The sequence below is a fragment of the Pieris brassicae genome, chromosome 8 (assembly GCF_905147105.1).
Source record: "Pieris brassicae chromosome 8, ilPieBrab1.1, whole genome shotgun sequence".
In the NCBI taxonomy this organism is placed as follows: Eukaryota; Metazoa; Arthropoda; class Insecta; order Lepidoptera; family Pieridae; genus Pieris; species Pieris brassicae.
In genome coordinates this window covers 2,883,135-2,906,393 of record NC_059672.1, presented here as the reverse complement: position 1 = coordinate 2,906,393, position 23,259 = coordinate 2,883,135, and the positions used below count along the sequence as shown (strand labels likewise).

General features: G+C 33.5%; 1 protein-coding gene across 1 annotated transcript in view; it reads right to left on the bottom strand.

The window, feature by feature from the left end:
- The window catches only part of LOC123713386, a 54,568-nt gene extending 31,456 nt beyond the window's left edge, over positions 1-23,112 (bottom strand). Inside the window, exon 1 of the mRNA XM_045667013.1 lies at positions 22,963-23,112. Coding sequence (XP_045522969.1) covers positions 22,963-23,112 — 150 coding nt within the window. The remainder of the gene's footprint in view (positions 1-22,962) is intronic.
- Positions 23,113-23,259: the final 147 nt, after the last annotated feature.

The following is a 23,259-nucleotide window of genomic DNA, read 5'->3' as shown; positions in this document are numbered from 1 at the left end:
ATAAGCTACATAGGGGATAATTGTTGGTGTTAAATTCCGTTTTTTTCTGAATACTTATCGTGATTTTTTACATTTTACAATTGGCTTTATATATGACTCTTTAATGTATATAAATTGTAATTTATCACACAGAATTGTATTATTATTTAATCAAATGTAACTCAGCATCAATTTAAAGTTATTTCAATAGAAATAATAAAAAGCTTTTCAAAACATATTTTCGTTCTTGGTACCCGTAATAACCGATGTTTTTGCTAACATTGAATAGAACAAACATGTTTACAAAAGATTCAAATACGTCAAATAACATCTTTATTGTAAAATTGTGAATGCAGCAATTTGGTGTTTATCCTCTGTCTGATGAAATTTGTATTTCGAGACAATTTAAGCGGTTCAATTCGAAGGCTTGTCTGGGTTTATGCTTGCGATTCAATGTTATCAACTAAGTAATATTTTTCTTATATGTATCACTTATATATTTTCGGGCTTTATTTTATTTATTTAAAAGAAGAAAACAAAAATTCATGTGATGTGATGATGGAACATAAATTGGTCATAATTTTTCATTCCAATGAAGTGTCTATATTCATTACATTTAGTTAATGGACTGACCTTTGTTTCCAATTGACAAATAGTGATGGATGCCCATTTCCTTATATAAATTCCGAATATTATAAATAATCTAAATTTGTGTGTTATTAAAGAAAGACTTGTTTATTAGTTAAGATAAATAGATACTGAAATCAGTCTCCCACATTTAATTTACATGAAAAACAAATATTTTTTACGGCATAATGTCACTTTTAAAAAAGTTAATATCGATATTGACTAAATATTTAATCAAAAATTTCTCGATCCGTTCACATCCGGCTCGAAGGACTAAACCACTCTTCAAGAATTAAAAAAAAAACTATCAACTCGAAACAATTCAATCAAATTTAAAGCAAGACAGTTACACACAGCCTGGGTATTTTACTTAATACTTTAAACACAAATTCAGACTTTAGAGTTCCGGACTCCAGTGCAATTCGTGATCCAATTATGGACTCAAGGTAAATAAGGAAATCTATTTAGGTTAATCAAATTAATTAGCAAGTCTTCAATGGCATGAACTGTCGATACTTTTCTTTTGTTCAACTCGTATTCGCTATAGCCTCCATTGAAGTGCAAAGCGGCGACGTCCTGAATACATTGTTTGAATTTTTCGGATACAAATTCATCTCACGTGGCGACCGCTAATGAAAGACTTAACTGAAGTAGAGAATTAAGTTTGAAATACAATGTAGCCTTGCGAAGTTTTAGACGGTAAAGTGGAAAAGTTGGGCCGTTTTTTTCTTTTCAAAAGTTTTATGTCTCTGACAACCCCTTTACGGGATTTACATGTTAAGACATAGATCATTATATTAGAATGTACAGTGTTGAAAGTGTTTTTATGACGTAATTTTGGATTTTTTTGTGACGATATTGGTTATTTTTGACATATTTGGTTTGTTTTGGTACCTTTGATTGTATTAGAGCATAATACAACGATTACAATGAGCAGTGTTGCCCTAGCGGCTTCAGCGTGCGACTGTCATCCCTGAGATGGTAGGTTCGATGCCCGGCTGTGTAATAATGGACTTTCTTTCTATGTGCGCATTTAGCATTCGCTCGAACGGTGAAGGAAGTTATCGTGAGGGAACCGGCTTGAAAAGTCGACGGGGTGTTTAGGAAAGAAGGAAACATATTTAGAAATCTGAGACCCAGATCTGAAAAGTTGTAGTGCCACTGATTTTTTTAACTCAATGCTTTGCAGGGAGCAGTCTTAAGTGTTGAGCAGCACTTCCAAGCCATAGTAATCATTGGCAAGTGTCGGCCCACAGACAACGGTTCACCTAAGTATTTATTAAACAATATTCTGAGAAATACTATGTACTTTGTAATATTTGGTACAAATTTGTACGTTGATAGTTTTTGTTACGTTTGTTTATATTTTATTGTCTGAATATTTAAATGTTTTTGTTGTTCTGAATATTTATATGATTGTATATTGTAATGTATGTACGTGTTCTTTCTGGTGGTTCTACATCAACAAATTAAATAGGATTGTTGGCCTTTGAAAGCTTTTGTTACTCTATGTTATGTTACCAGTAGGTTTGGTTCCTCCTGTTAATTTCGCCCAAGTTTCACGAAACCAACTTTCTAAAATAGGATTTGTGAGTTATTTTAGTTTTAATTAATCAAAATTACTAAAATTTACTTAATGATTCTTTATTGAAGTCGTAAGGAAATGATATCAGACTGTGTCGTTGTAAAGAGTGTACTAAAACTTCGAGGTATTTTTCCCCGTTGCCTCGGCTAATTTCAACGACAAAGTGCCCTATTATGAAAGCTCTTCGAAGTTTCTAATATTCCTTACTAGCTTTGCCTGTGACTTTACGTCCCCTAAAGCCTTAATGAAATTGTTTTATGTCTCTTCTGCCATACTATTAATTGTGGATATAAAGAAAGAGAGTACCAAATTATAAATTATTTGTTCTAAAATCTAAATATAATTTATACAAATATTCAAACGTGTAATTGAGAGCAGTGTTCAACTTCCGACCATCATCCAGGAATGCACAGGTGCACCAATGGACTGTCTGTCTAACGAAAACACGTGTGCAATCCAGCCAGAGACCCATAAAACGACGGAGTGTCAGGCACAAGATCACCTACATGCCTATTAGAATTACATAACAGATATAAAAAAACTGACGCGCAGAGCTAAAAGGTTGTAGCGCCATTGGTTTATATATAATCAACTAAACGTGTTTACGTAGAAAAATATGTTGTAAACTAAAAATGCTAAATAATCCTACAACCTGTATAGGTTTTAGACTCAGATTTCATCTACTTTTTTTAATTTACCCAAAAAAAGCACTACCAATTCAACATGTATTTTAAACTTTAAACCCATACACAGCTCCCGTCTGGCATCATCGGTCGCTACACATACACGACTCATATGAAATAAACATAAGTATATCACTGTCCCCTTTGATTATTTTTCATGACAAGTAGGTGATAAGCCTTCTGTCTGACCCATATCGATTTTTGGATGAGACATGCTAGTTCCACACCATGCTTTCTATGTGCGAGTGTGTATATAAGAACTGATATTAAAAAAACGTTGCAGCAAACCGATTGATATGTAACAGTTAAGTACCACTTAAGTATAGGAAAAGTCCACTCGATTAAAGTGAAAAAAGAAGTTGGAGTAGTGAGACGTGCAAAACCTGTCAGTCTCGAGGACAATAGAAAACCCTTATTGATCCGTGGAATGCAAAGCAGGGTGAGTTATGTATACAGGTATAGGCGATGTTTTAAACTAATATTATATAGAGACTTGTGATATTCGTAAATCAGTATAATTTAGAATTCGTCCCTTTTTACCACAGCGTAAACACAATTTGATAGAAAGAGCCGAAAGCGTAGATACTTTAGTCAAAGTGCAACTAGACGATGAATATTTACAAAATTCATTTTATTAAGAGAATATTGTCCGCCTCTAACAAACAAATAATTATAATGCCTCCTTAGTTCGTGAATATAGTTATTTTCAGCAACGATTTCTTTTAATTTTCTATGCTAATGCAGCTTTTAATTGTCAGTCTCGTCATTAAGACGTCTAACACAAGATGAATTTTAGTACCGTAACCTAACACCTCTACAAAAAGGACGACTGCACATGTAAAAAAATACTCCTACACATTATTTTTAAGATTAATCAAGCCCTGTCTAACCACAAGGACAAAAGGCACACATGTCCTCATGTAAAATTATAACTTCTTATAGTCAATATGTCAATCTTGCAATGCTGTATATAAGCACTTTATTGGTTACTGATCAGGTGTGAATGGCAACTGGGCAGACAGCTATTGGAACATGATAGTGGATGGATGGTGGTGGATGGATGGTTGAATGGTGGTTTGTATTTTTAAATTATGTTAAGGCTTACTTATGTTAATCTCTTAACTGCTGGCCATGCACGCTCTCAATGCCACCGAACTCGCAAGGCCTTTTAAGAATCCAGAACGCTCTTTTTTATGTTCATTATTAAATTTTTAATGACACAGTACGGTCGTCTTTATAGCGTGGGTGAGTATTTCGACCATACGTTTGACAACAAAAGTACATAACTTAACTTTTTATTGTGGGATTATGATGATTAATATGACATTTGCATGCGTATTTTTACATGGCCTATTGTTCGGATTTTTACAATAATCAATTGGAATGTACCACAATGATTCATTTATTAATATTTTTAATATAACAATATTATAAAACATTATTAAAATTTGTGCATGTACTAGTGTACACACGTAAGAAGTGAAATTTATTTTTCGAAAAATGCTCTACTGTATCCAGCTTTACAGAAAATGGCTAAATAAAGTTAAATTAGATAAAGTTTATCGAAAGGCTTTTATTATCATACATGAATACAAATAATACAATTATTTCATTTTATCTTATTACTACTAAGATTATTACGGAATTTCATTTATTGTAACATTACTATCATTGTTATCGTTATTATATATTTTTGTTGTTAATGGCTTATAATATCTTTGAATCAATGGTATCGTGGGAGGGACAAAACAATTCGACGGTAATTTTTTACAACGTCGATAAAATAAAAACCATAACAATAACAAAAATCAATAACAGGATGCATTTCATTACAGTGATCCACGCTTTTAGTGCAATTAAGTGTCGCTTTGTCAGTTGGATAAAGGGTTCTCACTTCTCGCCTTAAATTAATGAACTTTCTAGTCTGTGATTGCTCCGCTGTGCACAAGAAACAAGATAATGCCTGCAGCGTTGTGTGGTCTTCTGAAGGTAAAATGGAATGGAACTTTATTTGAATAATAGTATTTTTATGATTTCACTGGCAATTCAACGTACAAGATTTCATGTCCATGATCTGGTTAATCATGTTTTGCGAAAGGAAACAAAATATTAACGCTCATAAGTTTTTTTATTTTGAGCAGTGTTGGCCTAGTGGCTTCAGCGTGCGACTCTCATCCCTGAGGTCGTAGGTTCGGCTGTGCACCAATGGATTTTCTTTCTATGTGCGCATTTAACAATAGCTCGAACGGTGCAGGAAAACATCGTGAGGAAACCGGCTTGCCTTAGGACCCAAACACTTGATGGTGTATGTCGGTCACAGAAGGCTGATCTCTTGCCTATTAAATTCACAAACGATCATGAAACAGATACAAAAATCTGAGCCCCAGACCTAAAAGCGTCATTGATTTTTTTTTATAAGTTTTTTTATCACAACGTTTAATAAAATAGCATATAAATTCTAAGTCCAATTCTAAGTCCAATCCAGTGTTTAATTTTGGCCTAGTGGCTTCAGGGCGTTCCTCCCTCAGGTTGTAGGTTAGAACTCCTAATGTTTATTCTATGTACAGTACAGCATCTCCCAAATTAAAGGTTGATCACCTATTTGTCTATCACAAGTCAAGTCCCCAAATCCATATTGCGTTGTCAATAATAATACACAGATTAAAACAAAATTTTATTTATTAATATTGATGATGTAGACCATATGAACTTCAATAGTAATAAAGGAACAAATTTACATTTACTAGCAGCTCCCAAATCAAGGGTGAAGGGTGAGAAGAACTCTCCACTCCTCTTGTTCAAGCCTAAGAATTGAGCTTACAAGGAAATTGTAACTGTATATATATACTGCGACCACCAGCCAAATAAGACTGCGTACTGCGTTTGAAGCCACAAGCCTCTAGCAAGCTAACAAACTAATTTACAATTTTACAATAAACGATTTTCGTTGAATAAAGTATAGACTTTATTTGACACGAACACGCGGTCGGAATGTAATTGAACTTATTTGACAGGCGAACGCCGTAATGAAAGAAAATGCATCTAGTAATAAACTGAGTTTTATTTGTCTGTTGATAAATAAGAACTATTCTATTTATATCCTTCTAACTTTGATCGAAGTACTCTTAAATCATAAAGGTGCTAAGTACAGTCGTTATTGACAGTTATTAATGTTTCGTTATGCAGATTCTTATATATTTATAGATATATTAGATTTAGGTTAGATGCTGTCGTTAGTTTCTCTATGAATCCCTTCACCGTATGTTTGATGTTTCATTATTTATAAAATAAATAAAGGTTTTATTTGGCGCCTAACAGTACTGGGGACGACGCTGTATATTATATTTTATATATATATAATGGTTAGTTTCTCTATGAACACCTCCACCGTATGCGACAAGATACTCACAATTATTCTCTTTGGCTCGTACGGACGAATTAAATGCATGCAATTCACTAATGTTTCGGGTTTTAGCTAACTATAACTAATTATGACGATGTTGATGTGATCCACCTCAGCAAAGAGTATGAAGAAATATTTGACGAGGCGGGAAGACTTTGACTTTGTTTAACAGTAACAATTTGGCCTTTTCTTTGAAATATTAAGTGTTAATTGTTGCTTGTTTCATGTTAAATTTCATATGCTTTCTGTTTAATTTTTTATAAAATAAATAAAGGTTTTATTTGGCGCCTTACAGTACTGGGGACCACGCTATGTAATATATATAAGTTAAATGTATGTTTCTTATCTATCTTATATTTTTTATATAACATAACAGACGCAAACGCAGCAAACGGGCAGGAGCCTCACCGCATGTTAAGTGATTCCCATGGATACTTACATAGCCCGAAGGCCTTTTCAGAATCTGTACGCTCTTTTCTTGCAGAATCCTATGTCGAATTGGTTCCGAAATAGTTCAGATGCCAGTTAGTTCCACATAGTAGCGAGGCAAAATCTTTTTTATTCTTAATAATTTGTGAAACAACAATGTGATTAACAATGGGCCTATCGCTTAACATCAGATGAGCCTATCTGTTTGCCTCCTATAGCTTAAAAAAAACTTAGAAACCCAGACTCTGAAGCGACGGACGTCGAGGTGATACACGTGGTATTTTGTATTCTGTATTGACGTCCGATGATGAAACTCAGCTGCTCCGCTTTTCTTTAACAGTGTAAAAATTACTCTAATAATGTTGAGTGTTGTGCAGAAGACTTAATTTACCCACTACCAAGACCTTTGATAAAATAAAAAAATAAAGAATGAAAAGAATTAGAGATGAATACCAGGGAACCGACTTGCCCATAAAAAGATTATCTATGAAAACACAAAAGGAAAACTCTTAATTTTTGTTACATTCGCAAAGATAAATATTATAATAACTAAATTCTTCTTAAAAACAAAAGCAAAGCGAAAAAGCGCCCGATTTTAGGCGAGGGTATAACTCAGACTCAACCCTATTTAACCTCTCGAGTTTTCATATTTTTTAAGTTACATTAACATTTTCATCAAGGATAACCTAATTTTGGTTAAGATAACGAAAATTCATTTATAATTTTAGCTTTATTTATATAGTTTGTTTTAAAATGAATATTGATACAATTAAGATAAGATTCTAAATTCTTATTCTCTAATCATATGTCTTTGACACAGATTAGAGTTGGCGCAACGCGCGGCGCAATATGTGTCAAAACACTTGTCAACTGTCACCATCACAATAAGAACTTATTACACATATTTATTTACATAAGGAACGACCTTATTAGATTTATTTTAGTTTTCTGTCTATCCATTTTTAATTTTTATCACTATGTAGGTTAAGAATATTGTAAATAAATTTATTTGTGTGTTATTTTGTGTTTAGTAGAAGAGAGCACCAGATCTCGAAGACGATCCCCTACCCGATACCCCTTACCGATCAATTAAAGGCTCTTACAGGTCTTACCAGGGCAGATGTAGTGGCTTGCCGAAGACAGGAAGGTGGAGGAAGTTGTTTGGCGCCTAACACGACCTTCATAATAGTAGATTTTGCAATTTGAATTACGTGCGTCGTTCAACTGCGTTGCTTAAGGTACCCAACAAACACTATGTCGCCCCGTCGAGGTGTTCCGATCAAAAAAAGTCCTTCTAGAAAAGAGCGTAACAATTCTTAAAACATCGCCAACGAAGATACGAACGCTCTGCTATTGCGAACCATGGCATCTGATGTGAATTAGCCCGTTTGTCACTCTTATTTAACTCATAAAGCCTCTGTATGTGAAATCTATACCTAATGTGACGTGAAACACAATAGCAATTTCAATATATATCTGGTGCGTGACAAGAGGTGCTTAAAGAGACAGGGTGACATTTGGAGTGTTTACTCAACGCCAACTACATCTAGCCTTAATGGCCATGACTTGTAGAGATTAATCGAAGTTCTAGATTTATTGTACCTTTATTCAACCTACTGTGTGAAAACTGTAAAATGTACGGAGTTATTATAGTATTTCCAAACCAATTCGGCTTAGGGTTCTCCAAGAAAAAAACGTAGCAATACTTGAAAGGACAGCAACGCACTTGCGAGCCACCTCAATTTGAGTGTCCATCAGCGGCGGAACAACTTAATATATATATTTTTTTAATGTGTGCGTACACACGTACTATATGCAACTTTACAGAAATTGGATAAATAAAGTTAAATAAGATAAAGTTTAACAAAAGGCTTTTATCATAGATATGAATATAAATATCAATATTATAAATATTTGAGTTAATAATTAGGTGCGTAAACAATTAGTGTCACTTAGATTAATTAACCATAAGTCAAGTTAGTTTTTTGTTAATCCAGTGCTGCAACCCCCCTAAAGTTATGATAGTTATAAGCTCATATTTTAAAACATTAAAGTGCTGTTACCTAGCTTCAAAGTGCTTTATTTCAATATCATATCATATATCTTTATTTCGTATACAATAACCGCTAGCGAAGTGAATTCTTGTTTCATCAAACTTTCCCAATTGCTATTCTTTAAAAAATATTACCAGCGCTTCTAGTTTCGTGTCGAGCAGTTTTGGACTAGTGGCAAAAGCGTGCGACGCTCATCCCTGAGGTCGTAGGTTCGATCCCCGGTTATGCACTGATGGACTTTCTTTCTATGTGCGCATTTAATATTCAACAGCGTGTGACCACTATTTTATTTGTTTTTTGCGTAGGTTCGTGCGATGAGACATTCTACAGAGCATGCATCGTAAAACTACGTATACAAATATTTGACACAAACGTGTTATGTTAATAATCTTTAATATTGTTGGTTCGGAAAGAAACGATTTGTGGACAAAGACGATACTTAGGATTGTGTTCTTTATATATTCCCCTATGCTACATGTCCATAGGGACATAGGGTAAAGATCCACTGTTTACTGATGTGATGTTTTTAGAACAATACGTAGTCTTTTCTTTGTGACTCTAGCTTAGATTTTTTATAGATGTCTAGATAAGTTTATTATGATAATAGTTTAATAAATATGAAGGAGAAATAAGTTATGTTCACGAGAAAAGTATTTATTTATTTGTAAGTAATATTAAAGCTACACATATATATATTAAAACAAGAAAATACTTAGACAATATACAGCCAGGTACTAAGATGATTACAGAATTTCATTAATTGTAATAAATTTATTACTGTCATTGTTATCGTGATTATATATTTTTGATATTAATGGCTTCGAATCTCTTCGAATCAACCGTGGCGACAAGAAAAAGATGGCATGTAACGGAAAAATGTGATGCGTAACCCAAAAATGTGACGGATTTTTTTTTCCAACGCCGATAAGGAATATTCACTTTAAAAACAGAACCTTGTCTATGATAACCGTCTGTCAGTTTGACGCGGTGATTTTGATACGGGGTTGTTTATTTTGATTTTCATTACCAGTTTTAAAAGATATTAAAATGCTAAATAATGAAAAAGGTCGCTGATGGGAGAAAGAAGAAAAGAGTATGTAGAATTAAAGATTACGTATCGCTCCTAAGATTTCTAAATTACAAAACAATAAATACGAATGAACGTTTATATAGCCGTCTCTATCTCACTCGTGTATATAAATAGATTTGGTATTAGCAAAATCGAAATAGAGCTTATACGAAAGCAAGGTAAATATCCTACAACCTCCGATCGGTTTTAAAGTCACGTACCAGAAAGTGATTTCAATTTCTCCTACTCGCGCCAAAGACATTCTTAGGAGCATTGCGGTGTAAATTGTCTTTTATTTTTCGTGTAGTTTTCATTTGTTGATTTTATACTGAGTGCTTTGATGTTTACGGTACACGGTTTTTATATGTTGTTGTCTAGAATATTCTGTGAAGAAAATTTGCGTGAAACATATATAGTATGACTATATTCATTAGACGTATAGACGTATACAAACAATTAAGGAAATTCAGACGGGGTGACAAGGGCCAATGGCTTGCTTGCTAGGTAAAAGAAAAATGAATGACTTATAACACAAAGTATGTCGTTTTGGGTGAAAGCTTCTAGGCAAATAGGGCAGTTCACACGGGGTCACAAAGGATGCGCCAAAATCTTGGATTCGATTTTAGCACGGACAGTTATCAGCTCGTGATGTATAATCTACAAAACTAGATTGGCAGAGCCTATATGTACCATATTTTTTTAATTACTACTTTAATGACGTCCTTGTGGTCTTGTATATATAATTTTAATACATCTGTAAAATCATATATCAAATAAATTATTATAAAAAATAGCATTCAGGTACATAATATAATTGTCAATTTACTGTCGTGGCTTATTTTCTGAATCCTAATTGATAATTTTTTTTAAAGCTACCGTCATTTTGATAGCTAAGCGCCAGTACTATTTTAATAATAATAATAATGTATTTGCAAGAATATGGTGGAAAATGTTATAGTGGTACAATGTAAAGTTCGCATATAAAGGCCACATATAACGGCGAGCAAATTTGTTTTAAAATAAATTTTACATAGAAGTTACATACATTATGAGTCATATATTATGACGTTATCTAATTGATATTTATTATAATGTTTAACGCAAATAATCATTAATAGAATAATATTTTTAAAGTAATTAAGTAATTTTTAAAAACTCAAGTAGAAAGATATTTTAATTTTTTCGGTAAAATATTATACACCTTGATTGCTATACAAAAGTTGTTTTTCCTATACAATTCCCGATGTCTACTTCGACAGATGTCTATTCCCGTTGAATTTAAAAAATATTTATTCAAGAGATTTAATTTTGAGCTTCTTAAACGAAGGTACGAAACTAACAAATATATAAGATATAAGGCTCAAACTTAATTTACCCTAACTTTATTTAATATGATAAATAATAATAACGAAAATATATCACATATATACACAGATTACATAAAACACAGATATTATCTTGAACCCAAACAACTGACGCTTTCATATTATACAGATACGAAAAATATTGGGAATGAACCTTCTTAAGATTTAAACAAGCTAATCTCCAACAAAGACGCAAAGGGTTTGGTTTAGCATTGTAGTGCGCAATGCCACAAGGGAATAGCGCGTAGAGCATCGGAAACAGGATAAATATGAACAGTAGGGATTTAAAATAAACTCTAAATCATTAATTGATAATGATATCTACAATTATTTATTTATAATGAGGCATTAAATGTCAACTTAATTTTATCAAGAGATTCAAAGCGATTTCAAACAAACGTAACTGTGTAATGTAGGCCAGCCATTATTTATAGTAATTAATTAAATAAATCCTTTTGGTTTTAATAAACTAATAAGTTGATATTGAAAGTAAGTAAGTATGTATATACCATTTTTATGGGATAGAGGGGCAAACGAGTCTACAGGCCTAAAAAGGGCAGCCATCGCAGCCATAGACATTAGTGGATACGTTGCCGGGCTTTGAGGGAGGAGTATGCTTTTTCTTTAAACTATTGGAGGTCGTATCTACCAGGGAAGACCCCACCGAGAGTCGATTTCATAATTCGCAAAGTATATTATAATTGATATATAGCTGAATTAAAAAAAACGGATACTCAGACAAAAGTTTAATATGACTAAGATAATGTAAATACGCTAAAATATCGTTAAATTAATGATAGGGAAATATTGAGAACTGTACAACATCTAATATATACTTACCATAATACCACACAAATTTCTAAACATTAAAATAAACGTTCGAAATCAAGACGATAACGCCCTAAAATTGAAAAATGGAGCGTTTTTTTTTGTGTTTTACACTCTGTGTCAGGCCACAACGCTTTTTATTCTAGCCTCGTCCATAGATATAGATAGAGGTATTGATTTTACACGTCGAGTACTTTATGTATGACGATCACAGAATTCTTTTTTTCGTCTGTCTGGAAATCAAATTGAATTTGTGAAGTTGACGGCTGAAATATCAAGTAATTATTATATGAATTTTCTTATCTTTGAAAATATATTTATCCATTTTTTTCGATTCAATATTTTCCATACATCGTAGTAATATTTACACAATAAGTATTATTGCTTCGTTATATGTATTTTTTTCTATCAAGATAATTTCACAATGTCGTCGGCCATATATACAAAGTGCGTACTTTTCCTTAAAATGTCGGCAATGCAGGATATATATAGGAATGTATGAATAACAATAGAGCATCCACAGATTAGTAAAATCTGAATATCCAACGAAAGAGGTTTCTACGTGTCATTGTTTAGTTTAGAATATAGTCTATATAATTTTTAAATTAACCTAACAATTATAAGTCATGTATTTCGATTGCGGTCTGACTTCAATCTTTTATGTATTAAGCTATTTTCGTTGAGTCTGTTTAAAATTGGATCAATGTGTCAACGAGTCAGGCGTATTCTAATAATACTTACTTACTTTAATTTTTTTTTTATCTTTTACAATTCGCTTATGATCTGTATTGCGTGATTTTTTACTTCCCGTGTACACATGTAAATACGAAATGTCAGGACATTTATTAAAAAATAATTGTAAAACAAACGTTCTTGTTATAAACATATTTTTGTGTGAATTTTGCATAATAAACCAAACTTACTGATAATTAAACTACGTGGTACTCCCGGGCCTCATTGCTAAGTAACCGAGCATCTTCGAGTAACCTGACAAGAATTAATGAGCATGCCTAAAGGAACCAATATCAGATTGTATTTAAACTTACGGACATGTACTTTTTACAAAAAGAACAGAACAGAACGTTATGTCATACGATATGCGATTTTATTATCATTGAAGTGAAACTTCTCTATCGGCGTTGGAAAAAAATGTACCGTCAAATTTTTCGGTTACGCGTCACATTTTTCCGTTACGCGTGATCTTTTTCGTGTCCCTACCACGGTTGATTCAAAGGTATTCGAACCCATTAATAATAAAAATATATAATAACGATAATTATAGTAATAATTCTATTACAATTAATGAAATTATGTAATAATCTTAAAAGTAATGTATGAAATAATTATATTATTTGTATTCATGTCTATGATAATAAAAGCCTTTTATTAAACTATATCTCATTCAACTTTATTTAACCAATTTCTGTAAAGTAACATACAGTAGATAATTTTTTCAAAAATAAGGTTATAAAGAAGTTTCCCATCTTACGTGTGTACACTAGTACACGCAAACATTTTGTTTTTATGTTGCAGGAGGCAGACGGGAAGGAGGCTCATCTGATGTTAAGTGATACCGCCGCCCGTGGACACTCGCACTGCCATACGCTACGGACATACGCTCTTCGATTGAGTCGAAGTGGTTCGGAAATACTTCAGTGGGCAACTGTGGAACTCCACACAGTGGTGGTGCGCGGCAGAAAATGCCTTAAGAATCGCTCAGTTGTGGAACAACGGACGTCAATAAATGTTTCTCGCGAAATTGCCCTGCGAATTAATAATCACATTGTTTTTAAGTAAGCATACTTTTATCTTACTTATTTAATATGTAAATTGTCAATTTATTTTCACAGATTTTAATTGATATACAAGAATGCAGAACCATATCTTAGTGTTTTTTACTGTCAAGAGTTTTTATAAACAAGGAATGAGCTGCAGCCTCACATACTTATAAGTCCAGGGCTCCGTACCATCTCGACGTATATAACAAATTAATATCAATAAAAACAAATCCTTAATCCTTATAATCGATTTGTAGCGACGTCTACCGGGCCTTCGGGCCGGTAGTCAGTTGTTAGACTTGTCAAGGTCCTCCCTTTAGGTTGGGCAGTACACACATAGGGTAAATGATACCCAGTCTACGATAGGGTTATTCATCTTACTCTTAATAAACTCGTACTGAAACACAAAATAACTTAATTCATATAGGCAAACAAGTACACTTATGAACGTCAAAAGAAAAGATTTTATATTGATTCCAAATTTACATTGAAATAAATGTAAATTATTTTTATTAATATTATCAGAACCTGTCAGTCTCGAGGACAATAGAAAACCCTTATTGATCCGTGGAACGCAAAGCAGGGTGAGTTATGTATACAGGTATAGGCGATGTTTTAAACTAATATTATATAGTAATTTGTGATATTCGTAAATCAGTATAATTTAGAATTCGTCCCTTTTTACCACAGCGTAAACACGATTTGATAGAAAGAGCCAAAGCGTAGATACTTTAGTCAAAGTGCAACTAGACGATTTTGGTTTAATGAATATTTACAAAATTTATTTACTATTGCACAAGTCAAGGGCATAGAGCAGACAAGAAGAATAATTTAATAATACAATAATAATCTCAATACTGATTTGTTTTTTTTATTAGTACGTCAACTAGCTACTGGCGTATGGCAATAATGTTTTAATTGTGGAACAGATATCGAGCTGATTCGTAATTTCAATAAAAGTTAATTTTACTAGAATAAAATGTAATTAAAACTACTTTTACGCTAAATAAACGTTTTGGTCTGTAGTGTGCTATTTATCGTGGGAGGTCAAGCGGTGGCTTCAGGAGGATTAAGCAATGTGACCTAGATTTAGTGTAACTGACTGTACTATTAAATTAATCCCGTAATAAAGTATTAGTAAGTAGACAAGTGCATATTAATTTTATACTAACTTTGATCAATCATTTTTCATTGCGCGTGTTTAAACTTACTGAATTTATGATTCTAGTGAGATTAATTACCCAATAACATAACTTGTGTAAAAAAACATGTATATCTCGCAACTCTTGACATACATGTTATATCAAGTCAGTTTATTCAGTCCCTAGTTAAAAGACCTCTCGCAAGTTATTACGCAATTAGCTCACCTAACAACATAATTACAAAATCACAATTTTACAAATCTTTCATGTTTTAAATATATATTGGCCATCGCAGATTTTGACTTTGAAATTTTACTCTAGGGGCTGTACCCGTTAAACCCCGGTTGAGCATCATTCTATGCGTAATTATTATCGCAACATCTCGACTTAGCCACTGCGGCCTTAAGGCCGGCCAGTTAGTCACCTTCCTTCTTCCAGACTTCGACAGGTATGCTGTTCTTAAAAAAATCCAATAGAGTTACAGAAATCTGGGGCGGCATTTTTGTATTCTATTCATACTTTTTAGTCTAAACTATAGGAGATATTCTCTATACTAATGATATTTATGTAAATGATTTTGCCGCCAAATGACACTTTAAATTCGCCATGTACAAAACGAAACCGCACCAGTTGTGTGAACTTAAAAAGAAGTTAGAAGTAAGAGCTCTGAACTTAGTTGTATACAGCAAGAACTTCCAACATGTAACATTATCTAGACAATTTATAGACTATACAGAACATTTTCTCGAACTTGAACCATCTAAACAAAGTGATCGCCGAAATTTGTTTAAACAATTTCCACTGAAAAATTGTTTCTACGTAAAGGTTGGTTGTAAAACACGATCGCACATTTTCATCATACACCGTTAATAAAACAGATAAAAAATTAAATTGAAAATATAATTAAATAAAATAAAAAATAAATCAATGGCGCTATAACCTTTTTAGGTCTGGGCCTCAGATTTCTGTATCTGTTTCATGATCAGTTGTTAATCGAATAGGCAAGTAGGTGATCAGCCTCCTGAGCCTGACCCACGCCACGTCAACTTTTTGGATCTAAGGCAAGCCGGTTTCCTTACGATGTTTTCCTTCGCCGTTCGAGCTAATGTTAAATGCGTACATAGAAAGAAAATCCATTGGTGCACAGCCGGGGATCGAACCTACGCCCTCCGGATGAGAGTCACACGCTGAAGCCACTAGGCCAAATCTGCTCTGCAAATTTAAAATATAATAAAACTAATAATAATTAATTGTTATACATTGTTGTTTCTTTGTATTCTTGTGTATAATGTATCCGGTGCGATCAATAATCTAAAAATGTATTTAAAAAAATCGTAAACGTAATTCAATACCCTTAATTAACATTTTCATTTCCCAAAAATAACACGCTATACTCCGTATCCATTAAAATTTCTTTGTATTTGCACTTAATTGCACGAAATTTTGTTTATAGAAAAGTGACATTGTACTTGAGTAAAAAACTAGTCAATTAAACTGTTTTTATTATAAGAATGATTGTATTTGTACGACTACTATAAGCAGTTTTAGGCTTCAGTGTGCGACTCTCATGAGGTCATCAGGTCGAATCCAGGCTGTGCACCAATGGACATGCCTAAGGCCAAATAGTCGTCAGTTTCTGTCAGGCACAGAAGGCTGATTATTTATTATTTATTTATTAACACTTTGTTGCATTTCAATATCAAGCGAGCGACCTCTACTAGGCAACCTGACTGTGATAAAAAAATGTATTAAATGAGATAAGGTAAGCAAGAAGTTTAAAAATACATTTTACATATTATTAAGACAAAACTAATCAGGAACAAAAACAAACTAAACTAAAAAAGGATACATGAACAATAATCAACACATGAATCACGATAATTTAGTCAGTCTCAAATAAGTACGAAAATTGTGGACAGGTAATGTTTGTACAGCAGAAATTTACAGGAAGATAGAGAAGCAGCTAAGCGAATAGGGGTGGGAAGTGAATTCTATAGCCTCACTGCAGAGACCTTAAAATATTCGCCTAAAAAGGAGGAGTTATGAGATGGGATTTCAAGGATATAGTTTTTTGAAGAGCATAACCTAAATTTAGCCTACTTGTCTACTAAACAATCATATCACCAAAACAATACATAAATGTAAAACTGTTTATACGTGTCAGGCTTATAAAACTGACATGCAGCAAACATGCAGAAATTGAAGTCATAAGGGGTTATAGCGCCACTATTTATTACTATCAAACTTATCTGACGTATTAACACTGTATTTACCGTGAACGGATCGTTTAAACGCCACTCAAGGTAAGTTATTGCTCTCAGCGCTACTGTTTTCCGCACAATTTACTGTCTTACAATTACAACGCTTATATATAATGCATACTTTACAACTACTAATGAGCGTACTTAGATATTCTACAGTGAGGAATCGTATCCACATTGCATTTAGCTTCTTAATAAATTACCATTAAGGAAGCTGAGAAGGTCTTGTTAAAGCTTTTTTTTCTATATTATATTTGATACCCACTTACTTTTTAAGTTATAATGTTAAATGAAAATTATACTATTTTTTGTATAATATTAGTTTCGACACTTTCGGGTAACCTTGTGTTTTTTTTTAACAGGACAGTCAGGTCACACGGTCTGGACACAGCCGGTAATCAACTTGAAAATTACGTAACATTAAAACTGGGTTTTTATGAATATTTTTATTGTATTCTCATAGCCGAATAAAATTGACTCAAAAGCGATAACTAATATTATAAGATTTAATCTTATATGTTACCTATTTCCCAAAAACCACACACAAACACATAAAGTGGGTCCTCTGTGTCAAACGGCAACCGGAAACTGTTTGCTATTTTGCAATTCCGAGTTCGTAAAAGAGATTTCAATTCGACTAATGTATCGTGTGCTATCTTATTCAAGGCTGGTCTGCGATGTAAGATGCTTAAAGATATCAAATGCTGAAGAAATAGGCAGGGTACACAACTACACTTTTTATTAGTCGAGACATTAAATTCGTTTAGGAAAATATAATGTTGCCCTAAAAATCTATTAAAATTATTTTGGTCAGAAATTATTTTCGTGTCACGGCGTCTGGAAAAGTTATATACTAAACCTTCCTCATGAATCATTCTAGATATTTGTGAAAACCGAAATAAATTCCAAATTTATTGCGGTTTTCAAATTTTATATTAAAAGGCCGGCAACACACTCGCGAGCCCTCTGGCATTGAGAGTGTCCATGAGCGGCCGTTTCACTTGATACTAGGTGTATAATATTTATAATAATAGTATAATATATAGTATAATAATACCTCCTGCCCGTTTGCCCCCCGTTTGTTTTATAAAAAAAAATCCGTGCTGTAGCGTTTGAGTTTATCGCGAACAGACATACAGACATAATGACGCCGCGGACTATGGAACGTTTTTAATGTAATATCAAAGTTAGACATATGCTATATTTGACTTTTTTGTTGGCATTCATATCATCGTTAAGGCAACATTCGTAGGAAACGATTTCGTTCGACCGTTTTGCCGACTTTGCAAATCCGCCTACAACGAAAAACTCTTTTTAGTTTACGGGTGAATTTAGCCTATGAAACTCACCAATAACGTGTCTTTCCATTGCCAAAAGAATTTCCAAAAACGGTTCAATAGATACAAGTATTACAACTTCACAAATTTTACCTCGTCAAAGCAGTATTAGTATAGAAAAAAATAGACTTTGTCAAAGTTAGTTATTGTTTGAAGACACTTTTTTCGTTCAGATTAAAACATTTAAATGTCATTATTTACATTTTAACGTCTATCAGCTTCTTTATATGCTGAATTCTGAAACGACTATGATTGATACCAAACTATTTTGTTTCGAAAACGACGACGTTACGTTATACGGGCGCGTTAATTCGACCGAAGCGGTAATATTGCATAGCTTACAGTATATAAATAATGTGTATTTAAAGTAGGTCCGAGATAAACGTGTTCAAACAAACTTTTAAGTTTAGAAATACAGGAACCACGTCTGAAGCCCCAACACCCAAATGGTGCCTCCATTGATGAGGCATGCGACAGGGACATATATGTTTATGTTATTTTATGTCTTGCACATGGATTTTTATGGCTATGACCACCTGGTTTACCGATGACATTTTTTTAATCAACTAGCGGACCCGACAGACGTTGTCCTGTCTTAACTATGAATATTAATTGCGAATTGGTATAATAACTAAAAAATACTTCAGAAATAAAGTGTATATTACTCTAATGCTTAATGATATACAACATTCTTTGTTTGTTTCTCTGGCGCGTATATAAATAGTTTTGTTGGTATTCCGACATGGGAACAGGCGACATATAACTGGCCATGTGAAAACAGGGATTTTCAAGATTAATGCCACAAACAATTAGCTACTGTAATTATTTTATATGTATTTTATCAATATAAAGAGTCATGACACATTTTTCTTACATTGTTCGTTCGTTTACAACATCATGTTCAGCACGCATTCTGTCGATACTATGTCAAACGCCATAAGGTTACATCAGAAAAGTTTGAATAAATGAAGAAAAAAATTGGTATAGTAACAAATGTATTTTTAAATATTCTAGTTTTCCGCGAAATTTTCTTATTTTTTTCTTTCTCCTGACCATAACAAACACAACAACAAAAAAAAGAGCGAAATCGGTCCAGCCAAGGGACAAAGGGAAATAGGGATTCATATATATATATATATGTAAGTAATAATATACACATAGAAAGATTACACAGTTTACATCAAACTTTAGGGTAGAGGCTTTTCATTTATGTTATTAAAAAGTTGTATATGTTGCAATGAATCTATACAAGAGTTTAAGTGAAGTACATACCTCCAATTAATAGAAGATAAATCAATTTTAATGTACTCCTTTTTCTATAGTGGTCTTTAGGCCTGTTTACGCTGTGTTAAAGAAAATAATAGTATGTATGAATTTCAGATTTCTGTATCCGTTTCGTGATGAATTTTCTAGATAAGTAAATGATCAGTCTGTGCCTGACACATGTCGACTTTATGGATCTAAGACCGGTTTCCTCACGATGTTTTCCTTCACCGTAGGAGCGAGTGTTAATCATAGAAAGTCCATTGGTGCAGTGCTGGATAACTAACCTACGACGTCATAGATGAGATAATAACGATTAAGATTTTGTTTTATTGTCTTATATTAACATAATAATAAAAAATAATACAGTATAATTGAACCAAACCAATTCCAAATCACCAAAGACCATTACTTGAATTACATTGAAGGACTTAGTGTCCTTAGAAAAGAGCGTACCAATTTTTTAAAGGCCGGCCACTCGTGAGCCCTCTGGAATTGAGAGTGTCCATGGCCGGTAGTATATCTTAACATCAGGTGAGCCTCCTGCCCGTTTGGCCCATGCTCTATAATTACTTATTAGGGAGGATTTCACCCCAAGCTAAGTAACAAATCTTGTAAACCATATTATGTAAACTAAGCCGTCTCTATAATTGTATACAATTAACTCCCATCTCTAATTACCTATGGATTGCTTGATAATCATGATTGTAGCTAATTAAAATATAAGTATCTATGGTAGACTATGTACTATTGTACCACAGCATAAACAGTGATCTTCTTTTGTTTTTAAAAGCGTGTAACGAAATATTTAACAAATAGTGATTTTTATAATAACGATAAATTTTTGATATTGTATTTAAAAGATTGTACAAGCACATCGTGGCGAAGAGGTGCAGGGCTAGGGAAGGCATATATAGAATTACTTGACCATAAAACTGGTTGCTAAATATATTTTTTTATCTAACGATGTTATTTTATTTATTAGTAATGGTCAGAGATTGGTTTCATTTATTATTTATATACCGTTAACATTTGTGAAAAATATAAATCGCGTAACCGATTTGCTACCTCTTTCTTACGTACTCAAATAACTAGGCTCTGTATGTATCCTATTCCTTTTTTTTATTCCAAACTGGCAGGCTCAGCTGATATTAATAAAATAAAAATGAGATAACAAAAAACACACTCACTCCGCTGAGTCTGCGAGGTAAAAAGCGCTTTGCCTTCGAAACTTCCATAAACACTCAAATTGCCAAAAGGTTCGCGAGTGCGTTGCCGACCTTTGAAAAACTGGTAAAATATTTACTTTATAACATACTTTTTTTGATGGCATAAATACTTTTGAAATATTTAGTAACCCCGTAAACTTTTACGTCCATTTCTTTTTATAAGTCTTCCAGCATTTTCATCGAACCAAAAAACCCCTATGTCATGTGTGATAGATAATAGCCTCACAGATGAGAAACTTAAAATATATAGTTTAAATACATCATTCGAATATTGTTGTTCTGTATTGTATCATTTCGTTCGGCTCGGGGCGGTTAATCAAACTCGAAGAAGTGGGCGTTGTCAGCAGAAACTAATTTGATCTCAACTTCATCCAAGCCTATTTGCAATACGAAATGTACAATCAGACGAGTCAGTTATTTTTGTTTATCAAATACGGATATAAATATGTAGATCGTAAGAAACTTTCAAACAATTTCGTCGAGAATCTAACTTTACACGTTGTTTGTTATGAAAGACTTACGTAGTATAAACGTGTAGCACGTAATTTAAGGCCGCAGTTGCGAGCCTTCTGGAAATGTAAGTGTCCATGGCTGACATCAGATGAACCTTCTGCCCGTGTCCCGCTGTTCAAATAAAACAAGTTGGGCATACAGAGCCATATCGTGGAAAAAGCCAGCTTTTCGTTTTCCAAAAATGTGAGCAGTATCTTCCCGTAAGGTTTTCGACCTGCGTATTTGAACATCGACTAACACTAATAGATTTCAATGTCAAAGCACTATTAATACTTGCTTATATAAAATAAATTAAAAAAGTGCGTGCATACAAAGTACACAAGTCAGTGAAACTTCTTTGTAAATTAATCATTACTAAGGTAAAAGCCCCAATAGATAATCATGTACCAGTATATGATCACTCCATATATATATCTATATTCACACTGTCTACACGGTATACGTGCTAATGATAATGTAAATAAATAAAAAAATGCGTTTACTTCATAAAACGTTATGCGACAGAATTGCCATCTTAAGTTCTAATATGTCACTACTAAACAAATACATCAACCAATAGCGTCTATTTTTTCTCGATCTCCCTTTCTCACTCTCTCTCTAAATCGCAATTCGCCAAAAACGCTGCACATCTTCGTGACGTTCATCCGTAAAAAAATTACCCTCATGCGCCTAAAGAAGTTTCACTTCAAAAAACAAAAGCCAACGGTATGTCAAACACAGAAGGCTGATCACCTACTTGCCAATGACACGGAAACTCACTCACTCCGCTGGCTCTGTGGCCCAAAAAGTGGTTTGGTTTCTGAAACGAGAAACTTCCATGGAAAGAACATATATAAATGTGATCTCCTAGAGTTCTTTGATGCCCACATGAATCACACCAAGCATAATGAGACATGTATGCGAAGTCTAGCATATTATGCTGATGGTACATTGGAACTTCTGAATTTGTAACTAATTTCAAATTACAACCAAATATTCTCCAATTTGCCCGATCCGATGCAATGTCACTAGTCAACCGCCGTGACCGAAATTCGGTCCAAACTTTGATTATAAGGCTTATGCGCGCTCTACCTTGAAATATGGGATCTTAGGTAGTTCCGACTTCCGGTGGCATTGTAAATTTTCCGATAACTTTCACCTCAAAAGTGCCTGTTTCTAAAATAGTATTTAAATCTAAACATAATTGAAAATAACTAATCGTATCGTAAGTCAGTATTGTTTTTATGTAGATAGAAAGAAATTAAAATCAGAATTCAATACGTCTTTAATACACAAAAAAAAGTATTCTAATATGACTCGCGTAGACTATACACAACATTATTGATAACACCAGCGCCACAGACTAAAGAAAAGTCAATTTCAATTTAAAAACAGTACCTTAAAACAATTGAAAGTTCATCAATAATGTATGGACTTACCTTTTTCGCCTTTCCACTTTTCCTTAAAAGTTTTGCGCAACACAGTCCCCTGGTGTCTGGTAAAGGGGCCGGTGGGCGTTTGGGCCAGCAGAGCCGTTTCGGAGTGACCTCTGGGCCCGCCTCGCTCCTTACTTCCTCCTTATCACACATGTTTACCCCCAAACTACCCCAGATACCAATGCTTTATGACACAAACTAGCATTTTCTCGTGATCAGAGATTTATAGTAAACGTTGAGAATTTTTGTACTTTCGTTTGGATAAGCTCTTATATATTTGCACGTACGATTAAGCATCTG